A 22,810-nucleotide genomic window follows, 5' to 3' on the forward strand; every position below is an offset into this window, starting at 1 on the left:
TGTTGTGAGCCTGCAGTGAAGGTTAACGAGCCTCAACTGTAGGCTAAGCAAAGCAATGCTTTATGCTTTTTTTCTTATTTTCCATCATACATGCACTATTAAATATAAAAGGCCAAAACAACAATCGGGTACATTCCTAAAAACAATGTATTTACTGGCCACCTCAGCAACACCGAAAGACACCTGAAGGAGAATTGGAGAATTCTTTCACTGGTTAGGAAAAACTACTTCACAACATCTAACCAAGCCAAGAATCCTTCTACCATCAACAGATATCCTCATGAATAAAAATACAAAATGCTGTCCAAATAATTTGTCAGAAGCAAGAACAGATTAGACCAGGGGTGGGGAACTCCAGGCCTCGAGGGCCGGTGTCCTGCAGGTTTTAGATATCACCCTGGGTCAGCACACCTGAATCAAATAATTATTTCATTACCAGGCCTCTGGAGAATTTCAAGTCATGTTGAGGAGGTAATTTATCCATTTAAATCAGCTGTCTTGGATCAAGGATACATCTAAAACCTGCAGGACACTGGCCTTCGAGGCCTGGAGTTTGACACCCCTGGATTAGACTGTGCTGGAGAAGAGTGCATATGCCGCCGGGGACGACATATGACAGATTAACTTGTACCAGAGTGATAAGAAAGGTATGGAGAATTAGAGAAATAGCTCATGATCTGAAGAATACATCCTATGTCAAACGTGGTGGAGGCAGTGTGATGGTATGGGCATGAATATGGCTGCCAGTGGAAACCAGGGAGCGATCACTAGTGTTTATTGATGATGTGACCGCTGATAGAAGTAGGACAATGATATGTGGATTATACAGGCCCATACTCTGTTCAGAATCAGCCAAATGCTACATACATTCATCCAAGTACTAAAAACAATCCTTGTATTAAAAATGTTAGTTTGTCCAGTTAATTTTTTACAATTTTAACATAAACTCGTTAAATCAAAGTTTAAATCTTAATTACTTGATTTAAAATGTACTGTGGCAAAACTACTAGTACTGTACAAATATCTGACTGTAGCGCTTTTAAGGTGATAAAAGTTAAAGCCTAACATGATATAGCTTACTAATGCAACCGTACAAAGAATTTATACTGTTGTTCAACATTGTGCTAAGACAGCAAGAATGATTAGTTTGAAAAAAAGCCCGACTCCTGCAGCTGGGACAGTTCAGTTCAGTGTTTAACCTCAAAACTTTGGTTCTGTGCTGTGCTGATGTTTGTATTGAAGCTCTGACTTTAAAACGTCAGCACAGAACGCCAGAATGGATGCAACGCCGAAAGGCGGGAGTTTCAGGGCATGCTGCGTCTCTTTGTGCTTTTAGCAGCTTTCTTTGCTGCACCCTGTTTTGTGTTTGGACTCCCTCGAATTTTGGATTTGACCTTGAGCATCTTGACCTGCCGATGGCCGTTGAGGTGCATCGGTTTGGGTTTGGTTGCCTTGGGGGCCTTTGCTGGCTTTGAGGTGACAGCAGGGGCAGAGGGAAGACTCTCTCCACCAGGGCAGGCTTTGAACCCGTGGACATCCTTGACCCTCCGACCCCGCAATTCAGGTGGATTGGCACAGGTGGCTCGCACCTTCAGGTTAACTTTCTCAATCCACCTAGATAGAAAGAAAAGATCCAAATTAGTTACTATTGTTAGTTATTTAATGTTATTGAGCCAAATGGTATAATATGTGGACCTTAAAGCTAATCTTAACAGATAAAGATGCGTCTTTGGAAATGGTTTTGTTCCCATAATGACCAACATTCACACATTTCCGCATACTACAATCTCTCACCGTCCAAACCCCAGGGCTATTTAACTACATTGTTGACTTGCAGCTGTCTTACATGCGTAGTGGCAGTAGGGGGCAGTCACACATTAGAGGATTGTCAGCGAGATTGATGACCTCCAAAGCGGTGAGTGGGTGGAAGTCAGGGACCTCCTCCAGCTGGTTGCCCTCCAAGAAAAGACTCCTCAACCCAGGACCCAGTCCTGCCAGGGCGCTCTGCGACATCTGCGGCAAGAGTGATCACATCAGTTTGAAAAAAATTTACATTACATATGAAAACGTTTGTAGAGTGCACAAAGCCCGCTCACCTTCTCCAGTCCCATGTTATCGAGGTACAGCTCTTCAAGTGACCTCCCCAGAGGTTTGAAAGCATTCGATCTGATCCAACGAATTGAATTTCCAGACAGCCTGAGGTCTCGGAGATTCCCTGCCTTGCTCAGTGCCTCAGTGGGCACCTCCCTGAGCTTATTTCCTCCCAGGTGAAGCGTGTCCAAGTCATTTGCCTGGTAAAGAGCCCTGGGCGACACATGCACAATGGCATTCCCGGTGAGATAGAGAGCTCTCAAACCCTCAGCCCCCGTCATGATACCTGGCTCCAGCTTGGTGATGGAGTTGTTCTCCAGATGAAGTGCGAGCAGACTGGGCACCAGTTTGAAGACACCTTTGGGGAAGCTGGTGAAGCGGTTCTTTTCCAAATGGAGGTAAGTCAGCTTAGGGAGACCTTAAAAACAAAAGCAAGTGAGTTTGGATCTTGTCTGAACATCTACTCCAAATGTAGCGTTGCCAGTGAAAGACCTTTAAAGGCATCTGGGCTCAGGGAAGTAAGCTCATTCTCAGACAGGTACAGGTATATCAGTCCCTTCATCCCGCTGAAAGCCCCTCCCTCCACATCCACAATTTTGCAGCGCTGCAGGTGCAAGGACACGACCTGGGCGACACCGGGGAAGCTGTTGCTGGGAATGTAGTGGAAGTGGTTGCCACGCAGGTCCAGGAGACGTGTGCTGGCAGAGAAACCGCGAGGCACTTTAGTGTGACCACGGTTCTCACATGAAGAGTGGTGTGTCTCTGCCTGTAGACAGGTAGGTAAAGGAAATGAAGAGCTCACCAACGCTTCAACCTTGTGTGTATGTATGAAACTCTCCAGCTTCTTACATTAATATAAAAAGATTAACTACAATCAGAACAGTAACTTGGATTTTAAAAGTGTTGTTTCTTTACTCCTGATCAAATACGAAACACTTAAGAGTTAGAAGAACCGATTCATTTTGATGTATGTTAAATTTGAAACTTCAGCCAGCAAAGAACCATCTTAGCTTAAATTCATAGCCAAAGTAGAGGAAAAAAAAGCCCTTTTTCAATCAATGAACTTGAAGGCTGTTAACTGGTAGATTAAAAACACAGAACATGGAAAAAAGGCAAATCAACCGCTAGTTTTACAGACTTTGGTGGCATTGGTTTTCTAACCTAATCAAGAATCCAGTGTATTCCTCAATGTGTTCAACTATACCCTACTATCATTGGCAAAAGCAGGTAAAGAGGTTAAACTCAGCTTGGAAAATATGGAAGGCATTAAATGAAATATAAATATACAAAAAAGTAGTGACACTCACCTCACAGGCACAGTTGGCAGGACACTTGACCTTGTTTGGTTCTTCAGTGGGTCGTGGTATGATCCTGACTGCTTCCTCTTCCTTTATGATGTCTTCCTGACTCTGGCATCTCAGCTCAGGAGGGTGGACAGCATCCAGGTTCTCACCTGAAAGATGGGATGGCCCTCCACAAGTCCCCATCAGCTTCACTTTGTTATAGATAGCCCACTCTCTGCAGTAGGAAAAAATAGAAAACAAGAACAAAGTGCTGATCACTTCCCTGACGTTTCCTGAAGCTGTCAGGACATGACCACCAAAAACCCGCCGTACCTGAGTGGACGCAGGTAACAGTTGCAGAGGATTGGATTCCCGGCCAGGTTGAGACGGGACAGCTTCGGTGAGCCTTCGGCGAAGGGCTGGATGACACGCAGCTGGTTATTGCTGATGTCCAGGTGGATAAGGTTGGGGGATTTTGAAACAGCTGTGTTCACCAGGTCCTGCAGGGACATGTGGTCCAGGAAGAGGTGGGTCAGCTTGGGCATGGACACAGCCTCCTCCCCCAGGTACGTCATGGGGTTGTAGCTGAGATCGAGACGAGTCACCTCTGGCAGCCTGGATGCAGAAAAGAACAAGGCAGGAAATAAGAACAATGCTTATTACTCTTATTACTCTTTGTCAACACAGACATCGGGTGTCTGAGTTTAACAAATGACTTTCTGTCCATTGTGTTGAAGTTTGGTCAGACAAGGGACTATACTGTCTGTGAGAGAGGGATTTGACAATCAATTGAATCCCTTTTGTTCTTTCTACTGATTAATATCATACAGCTCATGACTTTATTTAAAACCTAAAGATTTTCTATTTTCTTCTCTATCTAGAAATAGGAAAGCCTAATTAAAAAAAACTTAACCAGCATAACTTATAAATGATAATAGATAGCACATAAATGATGGATAGACCCTGTTATACTGAAGAGTGAAGCCACCGGGCTTCACCTTTGAGGCCTAATAACCTTAAATCTGCATCCTTTGTAATGACCAGCAGGGGGAGACGCTACACCTCTCTCTCTAAAAATGCTTTCCTAATGAGTCAATGGTCTGCTCTGCAGAAGATAATATTAATTTATACATAATGGTCAAACAGTTAAAGAAACAAAACAAACAAACAAACAAAACCAAATTAAAATAACTTAGTAAAAGTATGGATAACTGATAAATTAATGGCTATAGGTATGGATAAGCAGCTTAACATGCTGTAAACATGATGTCATTAACAGAACAGCAAAAACATAACAGGCAATCAGTTGAAATTGTTATCTAAAGCAAAGGAATTGACTAGCTTACTGATCCGTAGCTTAAACCTAACAAACAGTAACCTTCAGGGAACGTTGCCCAAAAAGCCCCTAAAAGTTACAATTTGGAGGCGGGTCCAAGAATGTCCGCTCAAGGCGGTGAATAACTATTAGCTTACCATTTTAAAAGAAGTAATTTAATTGTTGTGTACGACTGAAACAGTTAGCTAACACAAATCAAGGAATGGGAGTTCATTTGAACTCAAGAACACAGAATGTGTTGAAGAGTGAAGGAAAGCGCTTTTTTTTGACTCTGACAAGACTATCGGGGAACATTGGATAAAGAATGGGAACCATTGCTTTAGGGTGTGGCCACCTTGTGATTGACAACTCATGCGGTGTCCTAAGTTTTTCAGTCAGTTCAACCCATTGATCATCACATCCAGTAGAAACAAACCAACGTTGTAATGCCTAAAATATCAAAGGTTGAGGCCCACTGTGATTCACAGTAGCTATGTCCATCTTTAATGTACAGTCTTTGACAGTAGTTTTCAAAGTGTGGGGTGGAGTCTTTGGAGACTTTGCTGATGCTAGTCCCTTTTTTTTTAGGTGATACAAATTGGACTCTTTTAATTATTGGTAATCAATGATTAAAAAAGAGAAAGATGTGTCATTTTTTCAGCTTCGGAAGTCGAGAATGCCAGAAAAAGCTTAAGAACCTGTATTGTGTGGAAAGGCCTGTACTTTGCTGTTAATTATAATGTCATAATTGTCACATTGGATTTTAGTTTTTGTTTAGATTTACATCCAGTGTGAGATTCCTATTTAGCCCCCATGCTGAGTGATGGTGCCTCTCACTTCACCTGGTCATGGTCTCAGTGGGGAAAAACTGTAACTCGTTGTGATCCAGGCTGAGACGAGTTAGTGTGAACAGTCCAGCAAAGGCTTCAGTGTCCAGGTAGTTTAGAAAGTTGTAACTAAGACGAAGCCACTTGATATTCTGCAGGCCCTGAAAGCAAAGGAAGCTGGCATTTTATTTAAGGCTCCAACAAGACGTGCATCTCTTTAAAATATTTTAAATTTTCCATTTTGAAGTATTTTGTACAGACGGTTTAGTGTGGGTACCTGGAATGCCATATTAGGGATGTAAACCAGCTGATTGTGTGAGAGGGAGAGCAGGTTGAGGAAGCCCAGCTGAGAGAACGCTCCAGGCTGGATCTCTTCCACACGATTACGGTCAATAATAAGCTGCTTTAGCGAGGACAAACCATCAAATGACTCCTAGAATCATAAAAAAAAACACAGGACTGCACTGAGAATGGTTGGGTAGACTTCTCAAAGTTAATTTTAGTTTTTAAAAACCACTTAAAATGACAATGGGATATATGTGGTTTAAGTCTAAGAATACCTGGTAGAGGATGTCAATGTTGTTGTTGGCAAGGTTGAGGAAGACCAGGCGACCGAGGCCACGGAACGCCCCCTCCTTCACCTTGTGGATGTTACAGCGCTGCAGCGACAGGTGAGTCAGGTAGGGGGTGTGCATGAAAGCCCCAGTGGGAAGTTCCTGTATGTCATTACCTCGAAGGTCCAGTTTGACTGTTATCTATAAGGAGATTATATATTAGAGGGTAATAATAAGTATTTAATAGGTACTACAGCTTGGGAAGTTTAGCCCAAGCCTTATCATTCTTTAACAGGGGTATTAAAATTTGTATTCGCCTCGAAATAAACACCTGTTCAACAGAGAATTGTTTAAACAACCCGATTTTTGAGGATTGTTTAAACACCACAGCTTACCCAAGTGTTGTTGCTAACCATTTCCATCTAGATTTGTATCGTAGATGTGCAGCAGACAAATGTGCAGCAGCTGTGTGATGCTATCATCCTAATATGGACCAAAATCTGTTTGGAATGCTTTAGGACCTTGTTGAATCTGAGAGGATACGACCTGGTGCTAGAAAGGTGTACCTATAAACTGAGTGTATATGTTTATAGATACCTCGTCAACAGCAGGAGGAACCTGGGTCAGGTTCTTGTTGGCACAGGTCACAGTGAGTTGGATTTGGTCACAGAAACACTGCTGTGGGCATTTTGCTGCTTGGACTGCAGGGACGCAGTGGACCAGCAGGCTGATCAGCAGAATCCAAAAGGTAACGGGAAGGTCCATCTGTAGGGAAAACCCTAATTCACTCTTTTAGTTTGGCCACATGTCAAACTGCAATGCTAAATGTTTAAGGTGCACGTACGCCAACAAATTACCACTGATTCGTTTTTTGTTTTTTTATTTTTAGCGGTGATGTACCATAATAGATAATTTATTCATGCATACAGCTTTCCAGTTTTCTGTTCATGTTGACAGCTTCAACATTAATTTATATGCATTTGGATAAAAAATAGTGTTAATGTACTAATATATGAGTTACAGGGGCAACTTCTTTTAGAGGTATTTTGTTTTGTTTTTTTACACTTGCTACTTTAAGCACATTTTTATTGACAGATTTGCATCAAAGTGTTATTGATGCAAGAGATGTTTTTGTAATAGATTCTCATTAAACCAAGAATAATTATTTTAGCCTGCAAAAAGTTTGAAAACTGTACATGGTTAGTATAATCATAAGGAATGCCGTTCTCAGAGGGAGTTTTAAAAAATGTTATTATCACTGAATTCGGACACCGTGAGAAAAAGCTGTGTGTCATTCAGTTATTTTTTTCCTTTTCCAAAGCTGAAGGTAATTTAAAAAAAGAGAAACCCTTCTGCACCCTTGGGGATTAATGCCATTTGGTCAGATTGGTCTGCCGTAGTCTTCACTGGAATGCCTTAAAACCACATTCCCATGTTGGATCAACAGTGCTGATCCACAGGAACGGACATGAAAAGCTTCAGAGCTCCACACTCTACAGTTTGGACTCTGGAAATGTGGACACGTGCAGTATGCTATGGCTAATTTTTTCTGTTAAAACTGTGACCTTAAAGAAACCATTGACCGCACAACACAAACGGCAAATTCATGAACTTATTTGCTATGTGCATTTAAAGTCAAGTTTAATGATAAGGTTGGTATAAAAGGTTGAAAATATGTGAAAATCTGACCTTTTAACTCGTCAAACTCTCCTCTCTAGACTGAACTAACTGGAAACTCTTCCTTTTGGTGTCATCTCAAGCAGCAGGGAAACGAAGCTGTACCACACGTTTTAAAAGAATTAAACTGCTAGTTTCATATTTTCTTCGAGCAACCACCTGAACAGAAAGAGGCCCAGAAACTAGAGAGGAAGGAATTTCCTCAGTTCGGGCTGTTTGTCTTCGTCCCCCCGGGGATCAACAGGTCCAAACCGTGGAGGAGCAGCCGCACCGGCCGTGCACAAAGGCGCACTGTCTCGCTCTGCCGTGGCTGTGCCAAAATGCGTTTCCCCTGAAAATACACGCCTGTCCACCGGGCAGTGCGACATAGCAGGCACTGTACAGCCCCGAGACACTGATTTAGCCTAAACTACGATCATTACAAAAAATCTGAATATGATTTGTGTAGATATCAGGTTACATTTGTTCAAGTCAAGTGCTTATAACAAAAAAATACTAAGGTTCGCTATTAAAAAACGATACTTTCCTTTTTGACGCAAAACAAAATACAGGACTAAATACCTGAGCATCGGGTATTAACCGTTCCGGCCTGTTTAAGTGTTTCCCGGACACCATTACAATCGTTTGAATGTGTGTAATACTTTTAAATCCGGACATTCAATGATAGGAATCCCCTTTACGCACAAACTCACCGTGGCGGTTCCGTCCAGCTGCAGAGCGCTACTGGTCCCTCAGTCTATGACGAACTCCGCCGCTCTTCCCCTGCTTGTCGCCCCATCCAAAACAAACTCCGTCTATCCCCTTCTTTCACGTCTGCTCCTTTGCTACCTCCACCTCCAACCCCACTGCTGCAGTCTGCTCACTGCGCCTCAGAGTTTATTAAAGGACTAGTTCAGCCCAAAGTGAGGAGAATCAGTAACCCCAGAGCCAATGCTAAAGACTGTAACTTTCATATGCACCACTAAAAATGAAAGTGACATAAAAAAAAAAAATACATTAAAATATGTAAAAACTCTGATCACAGTATAACTGTGGATAGGAATTATTCTCCACCCACATTTGGTCTGAGGATTTCATCAGGATACCAAGTTGAGGTTTCTGTTCTCTTCAAGGATATGTCTACCCAGACCATCTCTACCCCACTGCCAAACTGGTCAAGCTAGATGGTATTATGGGGCTGTTACTTCCCATACAGATGAGCAGCTACTGGTCCTGATGCTGGGTTGATGCTATTCTACAGCCCTACCCAGGGCTCCTCACATCTCCTCAACACTTTAGTCTGTACCTTCTTGTGATAGCACCTATGGATATGTCATCCTGGAGTTGGACTTTCTGTGAAGCCTCAGTGCGATACAGGGACAGTCTCATGCAGTAGTGGCAAGAATCAGTCAGGAGGGATAATATCAATGATCTGTGAGAGGGGGGGGCCCTCCTCAGGGGGCCTAAGGTTACATCTTTTGCCATCTTACAATGCTGTGATTGCAGCCATTACCCAACTCTCTGTGAATGGTACTCATGACCATTGATCAGTAGCCATTGATCAGTGGTTGTTGATCAATGGTCATGAGAATTTGCATAATTATGGTGAAGGAACTGACCTCCCAGCCCATTGTTCCTTCGGGGGTGCTGGTTTCAGTCATTATGCAAATGTACTATTTATAAGATTGGGGAAACCTGCAGTCAGCTGAGACTGAAGAAGTCACTTAGGGTGGTTGTGGCTCAGGTGGTAGAGCAGATCAGCTACTGATCGGAAGGTTCGTGGTTCGATCCTTGTCTTCCCCAGTCTGCATGTCAAGTATCCTTGGGCAAGATACTAACCCCAAATGGCCCTCTGATGTGTTCATTAGAGTGTGAATGTAGATTAGTTTGCACTTGCGTTTAGAAGTGCGTGTGAATAAGGCATGTTGTATAGAGTGCTTTGAGTACTCCAGGAGAGTAGAAAAGCTCTATATGAGAATCAGTCCATTTACCATTAGTGATGAAACATTTCTCCCACTGAAAACGTTACGTCCACATGAACAGAATCAACTTTCGGAGATGCATCGCTGAAGTTCCTTAAATATTTGGATGTCTAATCTCCTATCAGCCGATTTGGAGACATGCCGAACCTGTGCAGGTAAATGACTGATATTCTGTTTAAAGTTTCTCATGTAGTATTACATAATACAGCCCACTCAGTGCAACTATATTTGAGGAATCTCTGCATAACAAAGCTTTGAAAAATGTGTGCTGTGTTGAATTTCAATGTTTGACTATAAAAAGCGATAGAGAACCTAAATTGGTTGTCCTTATTAATCAGTCATATAGACACTGTTCCAATGGTGCCTGCTCATATTAAAATGCCATTTTCCTATGGGCATGTATATGGCTGCCAATGGAACCCAGGCAGCGATCACTAGTGTTTATTGATGATGCGACCACTGACAGAAGTAGGACAATGATATGTGGATTATACAGGCCCATACTCTGTTCAGAATCAGCCAAATGCTACATACATTCATCCAAGTATTAAAAACAATCCTGATATCAAAAAATTATGTTAGTTTATTCAGTTAATTTTGAGCTGTAATTCCTAAACAGATTAACTCCTTAAATCAAAGCTTAAATCGTAATTGCTTGATTTAAGATTCACTGTGGCAAAACTACTAGTACTGTGCAAATATCTGACTGTAGCGCTTTTAAGGTGATAAAAGTTAAAGCCTAACATGATATAGCTTACTAATGCAACCGTACAAAGAATTTATACTGTTGTTCAACATTGTGCTAAGACAGCAAGAATGATTGGTGTGAAAAACAAGCCCGACTCCTGCAGCTGGAACAGTTCAGTTCAGTGTTTAACCTCAAAACTTTGGTTCTGTGCTGTGCTGATGTTTGTATTGAAGCCCTGACTTTAAAACGTCAGCACAGCAAAAGGTGGCAGATTCAGGGCATGCTGCGTCTCTTTGTGCTTCTAGCAGCTTTCTTTGCTGCACCCTGCTTTGTGTTTGGACTCCCACGAATTTTGGATTTGGCCTTGAGCATCTTGACCTGCCGATGGCCGTTGAGGTGCATCGGTTTGGGTTTGGTTGCTTTGGTGGCCTTTGCTGGCTGTGAGGTAGTGTAAAGCAAGTGGTAAGGAAGGTGATAAGTAGACAGCATCAGCAGACTGGTCAAATTTCTTACAAGTGTACTTTATTTTCTAGCACCATCCGGTACCATTTTAAAACAACCCCGGTTGTCAAAATCTTACTTGTTTTGTACAGAATTTTACACACACATGCACCTCATTAGTCGCTACCATTAAGAAATAGGTTAGACCAAACGATACAATCTAAACAAAGAAACAGGAATAACATTATTTATCTAATTTACAAACTCATTTGCACAAATAAATGGTTTGAAAAGTAAAACGCTGCATACAATACAACTCAAAATATTACTTAAAAATAAAATAAACAATACTATACAGAAGGAAATACTCTTCATTTGGCACAGGTGGCTCGCACCTTCAGGTTAACTTTCTCCATCCACCTAGATAAAGAGAAAAGATCCAAATTAGTTACTAGTGTTAGTTATTTCATGTTCAAATGGTATAATATGTGGACCTTAAAGCTAATCTTAACAGATAAAGATGCATCTTTGGAAATGGTTTTGTTCCTGTAATAAACAACATTCACACATGCGAAACATTTTTTTCCACATACTAGAATCTCTCACCGCCCAAACCTCAGTCCTGTTTAACTACATTATTGACTTGCAGCTGTCTTACATGCATAGTGGCAGTAGGGGGCAGTCACACATTAGAGGAGCTAAAGTCAGACCAATAACTTGGATTTTAAAAGTGTTGTTTCTTTACTTCTGATCAAATACGAACCTCTTAAGAGTTAGTTAGGACAACTGATTCATTCTGATGTGTTAAATTTGAAACCATCTTAGCTTACATTAATATCTGAAGTAGAGGAAAACATCAAACCTGGCTCAATTTAAAACCTTTTTCGATCAATGAACTTGAGGGCTGTTAATTGGTAGATTAAAAACACAAGTCATGGAAAAACAGCAAATCAGCTGCTAGTTTTTACAGACTTAAACTTGGCATTGATTTTCTAACCTAATCAAGAATCCAGCGTATTCCTCAATGTGTTCAACTATAACCTACTATCATTGGCAAACACAGGTAAAGAGGTTAAACTCAGCTTGGAAAATATGGAAGGCATTAAATGAAATATAAATATACAAAAAAGTAGTGACACTCACCTCACGGACACAGCTGGCAGGACACTTGACCTTGTTCGGTTCTTCAGTGGGTCATGGTGTGATCCTGGCTGCTTCCTCTTCCGTACTCTGGCATCTCAGCTTAGGAGGGTGGACAGCGTCCAGGCTCTCACCCGAAAGATGGGATGGCCCTCCACAAGTCCCCACCAGCTTCACTTTGTTATGGATAGCCCACTCTCTGCAGAATAGGGGGAAAAAAAAGAAATTGTGCTGATCACTTTCCTGAGGTTTCCTGAAGCTGTCAGTACATGACCAACAACAGCCCATCGTACCTTAGTGGACGCAGGCAACAGATGCAGAGGATTGGATTCCTGGACAGGTTCAGACGTTTTAGGTTAAGCAGTTCGACAAAGGCTTCAGTGTCCAGGTAGATTAGAAAGTTGTAACTAAGACGAAGCCTCTTGATACTCTGCAGGCCCTGAAAGCAAAGGAAGCAGACATTTTATTTAAGGCTCCAGCAACAGGTGCATATCTGTAAAATATTTGAAATTTCCATTTTGAAGTATTTTGTACACACGGTTTAGTGTGGGTACCTGGAATGCCATATTAGGGATGTAAACCAGCTGATTGTGTGAGAGGGAGAGCAGGTTGAGGGAGCCCAGCTGAGAGAACGCTCCAGGCTGGATCTCTTTCACACGATTATCATCAATAATAAGCATCTGCCACACTGGTGGGATCTATTCTACAAATTTCCCAATTTATTTCAGAAACACTGATGATATGTAAACCGAGATTTCCACAGATATAAAAGCATGTTTCTGAAATAAATTCCTGTTTTGTGTCTTTTTTTTTTAAATTTGTAAATTTTAACTTGATTAATTACTAAAAGTAGGATGTTCGCTTCACTTCAGGTTACAGTCATTAATCATTTTAAACACATTAAACTCAAGTCTGATTGATGTGAAGTTTTTTTTTTCTTTTTTAAAGCATCTGTATCTATTTTCTATAAAATATAAGTCACAAGCACAAGTAGAAAAATAAAAATTAAGACATTCTTGGACAGTCTCTGTGAAGCCTTCATAGAAAATGAAAGTCAGGAGCAGAAATCAGTGGTTGGACTTGGCCTTTGACTAGAACCCCCCCAAAAAACATCCCTGCTAGTTTTTCAAAGGTGAAAAATTGAATGTGAGTGCAGAGTGTGCCCCTGTGGCAGCTGACTCAGTGTTAATCCTGGCACCTCCTCTCCAAAGCAGAGCTCAGCCTCTCTCTGGCACTGCGCACAGATGTACCCTTAGGCCCCTCCTTGATTTGAGGAGGGGCCTAAGGGTACATCTTTTGCCATCTTACAATGCTGTGATTGCAGCCATTACCCAACTCTCTGTGAATGGTACTCATGGCCATTGATCAGTGGCCATTGATCAGTGGTTATGAGAATTTGCATAATTATGATGAAGGAACTGACTGAAGGCATTAAATGAAATATAAATATACAAAAAAGTAGTGACACTCACCTCACAGACACAGTTGGCAGGACACTTGACCTTGTTTGGTTCTTCAGTGGGTCGTGGTGTGATCCCTGCTGTTTCCTCTTCCTCACTCTGGCATCTCAGGTCAGAAGGGTGGACAGCGTCCAGGCTCTCACCTGAAGGATGGGATGGCCCTCCACAAGTCCCCATCAGCTTCACTTTGTTATGGATAGCCCACTCTCTGCAGAATAGGGGGGGGGGGGGGGGGGAGAAAAATCGTGCTGATCACTTTCCTGAGGTTTCCTGAAGCTGTCAGTACATGACCAACAACAGCCCATCGTACCTTAGTGGACGCAGGTAACAGATGCAGAGGATTGGATTCCTGGACAGGTTCAGACGTTTTAGGTTAAGCAGTTCGACAAAGGCTTCAGTGTCCAGGTAGATTAGAAAGTTGGAACTAAGACGAAGCCTCTTGATACTCTGCAGGCCCTTAAAGCAAAGGAAGCAGACATTTTATTTAAGGCTCCAGCAACAGGTGCATATCTGTAAAATATTTGAAATTTTCATTTTGAAGTATTTTGTACACACGGTTTAGTGTGGGTACCTGGAATGCCATATTAGGGATGTAAACCAGCTGATTGTGTGAGAGGGAGAGCAGGTTGAGGAAGCCCAGCTGAGAGAACGCTCCAGGCTGGATCTCTTTCACACGATTATCATCAATAATAAGCATCTGCCACACTGGTGGGATCTATTCTACAAATTTCCCAATTTATTTCAGAAACACTGATGATATGTAAACCGAGATTTCCACAGATATAAAAGCATGTTTCTGAAATAAATTCCTGTTTTGTCTCTTTTTTTTTTATTTGTAAATTTTAACTTGATTAATTACTAAAAAGTAGGATGTTCGCTTCACTTCAGGTTACAGTCATTAATCATTTTAAACACATTAAACTCAAGTCTGATTGATGTGAAGTTTTTTTTTCTTTTTTAAAGCATCTGTATCTATTTTCTATAAAATATAAGTCACAAGCACAAGTAGAAAAATAAAAATTAAAACATTCTTGGACAGTCTCTGTGAAGCCTTCATAGAAAATGAAAGTTAGGAGCAGAAATCAGTGGTTGGACTTGGCCTTTGACTAGAACCCCCCCCAAAAAACATCCCTGCTAGTTTTTCAAAGGTGAAAAATTGAATGTGAGTGCAGAGTGTGCCCCTGTGGCAGCTGACTCAGTGTTAATCCTGGCACCTCCTCTCCAAAGCAGAGCTCAGCCTCTCTCTGGCACTGCGCACAGATGTACCCTTAGGCCCCCTCCTTGATTTGAGGAGGGGGCCTAAGGGTACATCTTTTGCCATCTTACAATGCTGTGATTGCAGCCATTACCCAACTCTCTGTGAATGGTACTCATGGCCATTGATCAGTGGTTATGAGAATTTGCATAATTATGATGAAGGAACTGACTGAAGGCATTAAATGAAATATAAATATACAAAAAAGTAGTGACACTCACCTCACAGACACAGTTGGCAGGACACTTGACCTTGTTTGGTTCTTCAGTGGGTCGTGGTGTGATCCCTGCTGCTTCCTCTTCCTCACTCTGGCATCTCAGGTCAGAAGGGTGGACAGCGTCCAGGCTCTCACCTGAAAGATGGGATGGCCCTCCACAAGTCCCCATCAGGTTCACTTCGTTACGGATAGCCCACTCTCTGCAGAATAGGGGGAGAAAATTGTGCTGATCACTTTCCTGAGGTTTCCTGAAGCTGTCAGTACATGACCAACAACAGCCCATCGTACCTTAGTGGACGCAGGTAACAGATGCAGAGGATTGGATTCCTGGACAGGTTCAGACGTTTTAGGTTAACCAGTTCGACAAAGGCTTCAGTGTCCAGGTAGATTAGAAAGTTGTAACTAAGACGAATCCTCTTGATACTCTGCAGGCCCTTAAAGCAAAGGAAGCAGACATTTTATTTAAGGCTCCAGCAACAGGTGCATATCTGTAAAATATTTGAAATTTCCATTTTGAAGTATTTTGTACAGCCGGTTTAGTGTGGGTACCTGGAATGCCATATTAGGGATGTAAACCAGCTGATTGTGTGAGAGGGAGAGCAGGTTGAGGGAGCCCAGCTGAGAGAACGCTCCAGGCTGGATCTCTTTCACACGATTACGGTCAATAATAAGCCGCTTTAGCAAGAACAAACCATCAAATGACTCCTAGAATCATAAAAAAACAAAGGACTGCACTGAGAATGGTTGGGTAGACTTCTTGAAGTTAATTTTTATTTTTTAAAAACCACTTAAAATGACAATGGGATATATGTGGTTTAAGTCTAAGAATACCTGGTGGAGGATGTCAATGTTGTTGTTGGTAAGGTTGAGGAAGACCAGGCGACCGAGGCCACGGAACGCCCCCTCCTTCACCTTGTGGATGTTACAGCGCTGCAGCGACAGGTGAGTCAGGTAGGGGGTGTGCATGAAAGCCCCAGTGGGAAGTTCCTGTAAGTCATTACCTTGAAGGTCCAGTTTGACTGTTCTCTATAAGGAGATTATATATTAGAGGGTAATAATAAGTATTTAATAGGTACTACAGCTTGAGAAGTTTAGCCGAAGCCTTATCATTCTTTAACAGGGGTATTAAAATTTGTATTTGCCTCGAAATAAACACCTGTTCAACAGAATTGTTTAAACAGCCCCATTTTTGAGGATTGTTTAAACTCCACAGCTTACCCGACTGTTGTTGCTAACCATTTCCATCCCTTTATGACCACAGTGCATTCAACTTCTGATGGCTGCTTCCAGCAGGATAGCGTACCACAGAGCTCAAATCATCTCAAACATGTTCCATGAATATGACACTGAAATTACTGTACTCAAATTTTCTCCACAGTCACCAGATCTCAATCCAATAAAGCATCTTTTGAATGTGGTGGAACAGGAGATTTGCATCGTAGATGTGCAGCAGACAGCTGTGTGATGCTATCATGCTAATACGGACCAATATCTGGGAGGAATGTTTTAGGACCTTGTTGAATCTATGCATGATGAATTAAGGCAAGTTTGAAGATAGAAGAGGATGCGGTTGTATCCTCTTGGTCGTATCCGGTTGCTCTCAAGGTGTATCTAACAAACTGACGAGTAAGTGTATATTTTTATAGATACCTCATCAACAGCAGGAGGAACCTGGGTCAGGTTCTTGTTGACACAGGTCACCGTGAGCTGGACACAGAAACACTCCTGTGGGCATTTTGCTGCTTGGACTGTAAAATGCCCACAGAAGAGCAGGAGGATCCTCCAGTTCAGCAGAATCGCACGAGTAAGACGAAAGAACTGCATGGAAAACACTCATTTAGTCTTTTAGTTTTGCTACATATTTCAAACAGTAACATTAAATGTTTAAGGTGCAAACACGCCAACAAATTACTGCTGATTAGATTCTAGTAATTATTTAGCCCGCAAAAAGGTCGGACACTGTCCTTGGTTGGAAATTTGTATTTGTTTTATAGTCTGTTTTATGCTGATTTTAATATTTATTTGCATGTGTGGTTCTGATTTTATTTGCTTGATTTTACTTTGATATTTGTAATGCATGTTTTTAGTGTTTATGTATGACATTGTTTTAATCCACTATGGACTGACTGGACAGTGGACAAATTAGTCAATAGCAGGCACCTTTTGAGGTGTTGGGTGTGCCCTGATGCGTCCTATCAGCTGCTGAAAGAATCTGTTAGAAAAGCTGGGTCAGCACCTCAATGAGGGAGAGGTCCAGATTCCAGGAGGAAGGAGCATGTAGACACAAGATGAAACGGCTTGCGTGAAGACGGATTGATCGGTGCGACTTGGTGTCGAATTCCAACCACAGAAAAGGCGACCGGTGGGAAACAACGTGCGTGATTAAAAGACGTGAACCTTTGCCTGCATTTGTGAGTACTGTATTCTACTGTCGTTCAATGGTTGCAGCTTCACAGGCAACGTTTCTGGTCAGTATCTTTGTTTATGTAGTAGGTTGGATAACGCTACATGTTTAATTTTATAAGAAAATCAACCCCCCCGCCCCCCTTATTTTTTTTATTTTTTTGGTTTGTTTATTATTGTGACTTAGGCTACGTTCACACTGCAGATTTTTTTGATCAAATCCGATTTTTTTGTCTGCTTGTTCACACTACAAGGGGGCAGGGATAGCTCAGTAGGTAGAGTGGTGGCCCCATGATCGCACGGTCGGGGGTTCAGTTCCCCTGAACAGCTACCCTGAGGTACCCCTGAGCAAGGTACCGTCCCTACACACTGCTCCCCGGGCGCCCAATGGCTGCCCACTGCTTCACTGAGTGATTGGGTTAAATGCAGAGAGGAATTTCCCCATGGGGATCAATAAAGTACACTTTCTTTCTACAAATAAAATGTGACAGCAAACACGCTCTAGTGTGAACCCGCAAAGCCCGCATGCGCAAAAGAAGAAGTCACACACAACAAGCTATGTTTAGACCCAGACCAAACAGTATTGTTTGACTGATGGCCTTAATATGAAGACTTGTTTCGGACTTTACGTTTCCCAATTTTGCTTTAAGTTATAAAGTTATTTTGTTATTTACATACGGCCTAATAATTATCCTTATCGCTGTTTTAGAGAGGAGCGGTGCTTCAAAGGATAGTTGCAGATTTCTGTCAGAATCTGCAGATTACACAGTACAAATAAAATGTTCACATTTCTCCAACGTTGTCTTCCCAACAGTTTCACTGACATCTACACTGGATGGCCAGGAAGCGCTCACGATGTCTTCTCCGGCGCTGATAATTGGCGTCTGTCTTGTGTCAGTGACGTAAAAGACGGATTTAATGCGACATGACCGTTCACACAGCAGTCGCTTTCTAAAACATCTGATATGTATCGGATTCAGTACCACATACGAAAGTGACCCAGATCGGATTTGAAAATATCGGATTTGTGCTGTTCACACTGTCATATGGATATGGGTCACATAGGGTCAAAAAAGTCAGATTGATGCGCTTTTGCCTGCAGTGTGAACGTAGCCTTATTCTAACACTGTTATGCGTTGCCATCCCGAGGTTATACCTCATTATGTCAGTAGATGGTGTTCTTGCACTGCTGTGGAACTACCAGAGGGACCAAGGAGCTTGGAAAGAAAAGCGTCTGGACTTCTTGAGTTGCTTGAAGACCCATCCATTTGCATCTAAAGGACAAAGGTCGCTCTTTCAAGGATGCCAATGTTCAAATTTTGGACAGAGAGGACAGATGGTTTGAAAGAGGAGTGAAAGAAGCCATTTACGTCCACTGTGAGCGACCATTTTTGAACAGAGGTGGTGGTTTACGACACCAACTGTCTGCCATCTATAATCCAGTTTTGAGATCCCTTCCCAGACGCCTTAACGCCCACTCACATTCTGGGCCATCTGACCTCAGGAAATCACATGATAGGGGGGGGCCAGGTTTCACAATGAGCTCACCTGAAACCCTGGCTGATTGTGACCCACACCCGCTTTCACACCTTGGCTCATGTGATTAGAGGATCATCAGGGGGTCCTTTGTCCCACTTTGGGGGGGACACTCCCACTGGGTTTAAATCTGGGACTCTCCACCATTGACCCTTAGAACTGAAGAAGCTTCTCGGATGAGAGGTGAAACGTCTTCAAGCAACTCAAGAAGTCCAGACGCTTTTCTTTCCAAGCTCCTTAGACTACGATGACCTGGATGACTGAGAACCTTCACAGACATACCAGAGGGACTATAGCGACAGGCTGCGTGCATGCGCAGCTCAGAAATAAATGCGCTCCAGCCTGAGCAAGACACTAACTTCGTTGTCCTCTCTATTAATCCACGTTTTGTTCATACTTGGCTATGCAGTAATCTCTAGCCTGTGTGCCGCTTGCTGCCGGTCCAGATTCCTGGCGCCGGTAACATTTACAAGGCGTCGCCACGAGGGAAGCTGCTGTTGCAGCGAGCCAGGGAAGCGTTGTGGAGCACAGCTGGATTGTGGTGCAAAGAGTCCAATGGAGACACAGGGCAGAGATAAGAGCTTCCATGTTGTCACTAGTGTAGATCATTGGTTAAATGATCACCAAGCAATATTTGTTTATGCAGACCTGCCGTAACTGTGGGGGCTAGTCCAACCGGAACAGTATGGTGGAGGGGAGTTTTGTTCTTTCGGTACTGCCATTATGTTTTGTCGTGTGCTGGAGGACATATTAAAGTTTCACAGCGGACTAAAATCCAGAATGATCATTTGCTCATCGCATCACATGAGAGTGCTACAACTGGGATTATGTTGGCATGGGGCCAGCTTCAAAAAAGGAATCGTTTCTTTCCTTTGTTCCTTATGTTTAAAAAAAAAAAAAAAAAAAAAATCTTCTTGATGTGGTTTTATTTGGGTGTGTGGATTGGACTTTAGTTTTAGAAGAACATTTTTTTTGTGTGTGTGTAATTTGTTTTAATAAAAAAGGTGTTTATTCCTGCTTTCTTCCTCTGGGAATAAATTTGTTTGATTAGCCATGTTCTGTCTCTGTGCCCTGGCTTCTGATTCACTTGCTCCCCCTTGTGTTTGAAGAACCTTCTGGTGTAACATTTAGGCTCACCAGGTCTAGTGTCTAAGGAATGTCATTCTCCATGGGAGATATAAAAAATATTATCACTAATTCAGACACTGTGGAAAAAAACCAACTGTCATTTATTTATATCCCTCCCCCCCTTTCCAAAGGTGAAGGTGATTATAAAAATAAAAATTGAATCAACCTCATGGGCATCTTTAAATGTCAACACAGGTGGCTGATTTGTTGCACTCTGGAAATGGGAAATTGAATGGAGTGTTATTAACTCTCTGGTGTCCCCGGCGCACCTCCAAATCACGTGACCGATTTAAGCTGACATAGCAACAAGCATTGGTGACACCGCTTGAAACCATAAGACAAGAGATTTCAAAAACTGTGGGAAATAAATTCGGCTCTGCCTGTGACTCACTCTTTGCCTCTCTTCCTCCTTCCATCTCCTCAGCTGAGCTTTCACTCTCGACTTGCTGTCCATCTGAGAACAAGGCAAAATTTGGTATTGCATTAATTATTTAATCATCCACACTTAACAACTCTTGCACCTAATCCATAATAAAGTAATGATAGAAAAATGTTATACAACTAAAACATTGCAGGTGTGTTTATTATACTTGAATATCTTTGCAATGCAACAACTGGTACATGTGTTATTGTTACCTGTGCGGATCCAGCTGGTGAGGAATCTGCTTTCTTTAGCAGCCTCACAGAGCTGCGTTTGTCACAGTTTCCTCCTCTCCTTACAAGATATGTTCTGGACAGTGTTATATCATTAGTAATAATTTCAAAAAAAATTCTACACATAAAAGGCACGCACATGCACATACAGTGACATTTTATACCTTCTCCAGAATACTGTATATACTATAGCCACAAGTTTGCATCATGGTGCTGATCCACAATACTTCCTTTGTTATTCCTAGTTCTATAATAATAACGTAATTGGAATAAAAAAATAAATTAATAAAAATAAAATGGATTTATGATGATTCAATTTGACTATCCACACTGTGCAAGTAGAAAGTTTATTAAATGTTTAAACTGTAGAGGTACAATAATTTTGCTGCTGTAAAATCTGCATTTTTGAAATATAAATCTAATATGTTTCTTAATATATTTTTCTTTAAAACAGTTGGGTTTTAAAATAAATATCGTAATTATAACCAGTAGCGTTTTTTCATACGGGCAACACGGGCGGTTGCCCGGGGCGGCATCGTGGTAGGGGGCGGCATCACGGGCACCCAAAAAAAAAAAAAAAAAAAATTGCTCGTACTCATGCTGCCCCGATGTTATGCCAGTCAGTGGCGGTCCTAGCCTGTTTGGCGCCCTGGGCGAACACTCCCTCTGTGGTGCACGCGCGTACACACACACACACACACACACACACTAAGGATTGTACATTAACATAAAACTGTTGTCGGAACCATACTGAATTTCACCAGAGAAACATACATACACACACACACACACACACACACACACACATATGAAGAGAGAGAGAGTATGCAAACGGCTACCAAACAGCCATCATAATCCATCATACAATGAGAACAGGACAAATCAACAATTGACACTGACTAATTAATATTAAAATTTGTAACAATGTACCGTTTCTTCTTGGAGCAACTGTAACCCACATAATTTACTTAGGGATTAATAAAGTATTCTGATTGTTTCAGGATACATGACCTGCCATTATCCAATGACACAGTTGGTTACCTGTATCTTTTGCTCGTTTCTCCTCCTCCTCTTTTCTCTTTTTTCTAAACTGATGGCTTTGAACTTTTCTTGTCCATCTTGGTTTTAATTTTGCACTCCAGTATGAACACCCCATCCTGAGAATCACCACAACATTACCTAATAGACCTACACCTTAGTTCACAGATTCACTTTGTCTAGGGTTTATTTCTGGGATTTTGCACAACCTGTTGCGCACACACAGCACGCTCATTTGTTTCAACTGGTCAGTTGTCTGTGTGCTATAGACTATATTGTACGCATTATACCCTACTTACTAGTTTTTGTTGCATCATTCTGCGTCTGCTCCACAACTCGGCAACCACTTTCCGTACACTGGATGTGAGTCGGCCCCAGTAGTGGTAAGGTTCGTTATTAAAAATATAATTTCCTTTTTGATGCAAAACAAAATAAAGCGCTGAACACCTGGGCATCGGTTATTAATCGTGCATTTCCCCGGACACCATTAGTCGTTTAAATATGTGTATTACTTTTATATCCCAACATTAAATGATAGAATCCTTTTTACAAACTTACGAAATATGGCGCTCTCCACCTTATCCTTAGAACTGAAGAAGCTTCTCGGATGAGATGTAAAACTTCAAGAAACACCAGCTGAGGGATGGTTGCAGGTCAGTGTGTCAGGAGCATTTACCAAGGGCCCCACCGTCCCGCCCTGTTCCATATTCTTGGCAGGGGTGACATGTGGCACCCTAAAATGATCGCTTGCTACCCATTGTGCCACCTTGGTTGTACATATGACAGTATTGTTTATTTATATTAGATGGTATTAAGACTTTGAACCTAGCTACAGTTAACACTGAATATAAATTCTAAAACCGAATATATTACATAGTGTTACCCCCGCCCCTCCTCCATTAACAAATGGTTCAGCCCAAAGACTTCGCTACAGCGGAAAATTCGGCAAGTCTCGAGAAAGGACATGACTCTGGAGAAAATGCAACATACAACAGAGGATGTTGTATCCATTCATTTTTCTTTGTAAACTCCTTTGAATACAACAGAGGAGTGTTCCAGTCCACATTCCTTCCATAGCTGGTCTGGCCATCGGGCATACCGGTGTTCTGACAAACTGTCCTACCGTAAGTAGTTTGTGACAA

At 42.0% G+C, this 22,810-nt stretch overlaps 2 protein-coding genes across 2 annotated transcripts; both read right to left on the reverse strand.

The window, feature by feature from the left end:
- Positions 1 to 890: 890 nt before the first annotated feature.
- Positions 891 to 8,542, reverse strand: chadlb (chondroadherin-like b). The gene is made up of 11 exons (XM_031748811.2): positions 8,440 to 8,542; positions 6,668 to 6,835; positions 6,077 to 6,271; positions 5,794 to 5,949; positions 5,532 to 5,677; positions 3,708 to 3,989; positions 3,399 to 3,609; positions 2,584 to 2,857; positions 2,097 to 2,509; positions 1,847 to 2,013; positions 891 to 1,614 (listed from the first exon to the last, which is right to left on the reverse strand). The coding sequence occupies exons 2-11, from the start codon at positions 6,833 to 6,835 to the stop codon at positions 1,305 to 1,307; spliced, it is 2,322 nt and encodes a 773-aa protein (XP_031604671.2). The 5' UTR covers positions 8,440 to 8,542; the 3' UTR covers positions 891 to 1,304.
- A 2,381-nt stretch (positions 8,543 to 10,923) lies between these two features.
- On the reverse strand, positions 10,924 to 21,254 carry LOC116327337 (chondroadherin-like protein). Its single transcript, XM_039616168.1, has 13 exons — positions 21,226 to 21,254; positions 20,613 to 20,706; positions 20,368 to 20,430; positions 16,560 to 16,727; positions 15,741 to 15,935; positions 15,459 to 15,614; positions 15,198 to 15,343; positions 14,914 to 15,109; positions 13,748 to 13,893; positions 13,450 to 13,645; positions 12,271 to 12,416; positions 11,981 to 12,176; positions 10,924 to 11,257 (listed from the first exon to the last, which is right to left on the reverse strand). The coding sequence occupies exons 3-12, from the start codon at positions 20,428 to 20,430 to the stop codon at positions 12,032 to 12,034; spliced, it is 1,557 nt and encodes a 518-aa protein (XP_039472102.1). The 5' UTR covers positions 20,613 to 20,706; positions 21,226 to 21,254; the 3' UTR covers positions 10,924 to 11,257; positions 11,981 to 12,031.
- Between the last annotated feature and the right edge of the window lie 1,556 nt (positions 21,255 to 22,810).

Source organism: Oreochromis aureus, linkage group 8 (assembly GCF_013358895.1).
Source record: "Oreochromis aureus strain Israel breed Guangdong linkage group 8, ZZ_aureus, whole genome shotgun sequence".
Taxonomy (NCBI): domain Eukaryota; kingdom Metazoa; phylum Chordata; class Actinopteri; order Cichliformes; family Cichlidae; genus Oreochromis; species Oreochromis aureus.

Bases quoted from the DNA above. Each gene is read 5' to 3' on its own strand.
- chadlb (XM_031748811.2), bottom strand. From the start codon at position 6,835: ATGGACCTTCCCGTTACCTTTTGGATTCTGCTGATCAGCCTGCTGGTC. The intron at 2,510-2,583 runs GTCTTTCACTGG...TTTGTTTTTAAG, and splicing joins GAGCCCAGATGCCTTTAAAG to GTCTCCCTAAGCTGACTTAC. The intron at 1,615-1,846 runs GTAAGACAGCTG...CTTTCTATCTAG, and splicing joins CCCCTACTGCCACTACGCAT to GTGGATTGAGAAAGTTAACC.
- LOC116327337 (XM_039616168.1), bottom strand. From the start codon at position 20,430: ATGGACAGCAAGTCGAGAGTGAAAGCTCAGCTGAGGAGATGGAAGGAG. The intron at 16,728-20,367 runs GTGAGTCACAGG...TTTTCCATGCAG, and splicing joins AGGAGGAAGAGAGGCAAAGA to TTCTTTCGTCTTACTCGTGC. The intron at 13,894-14,913 runs GTGAGTGTCACT...CTTTGCTTTAAG, and splicing joins CTGCCAACTGTGTCTGTGAG to GGCCTGCAGAGTATCAAGAG.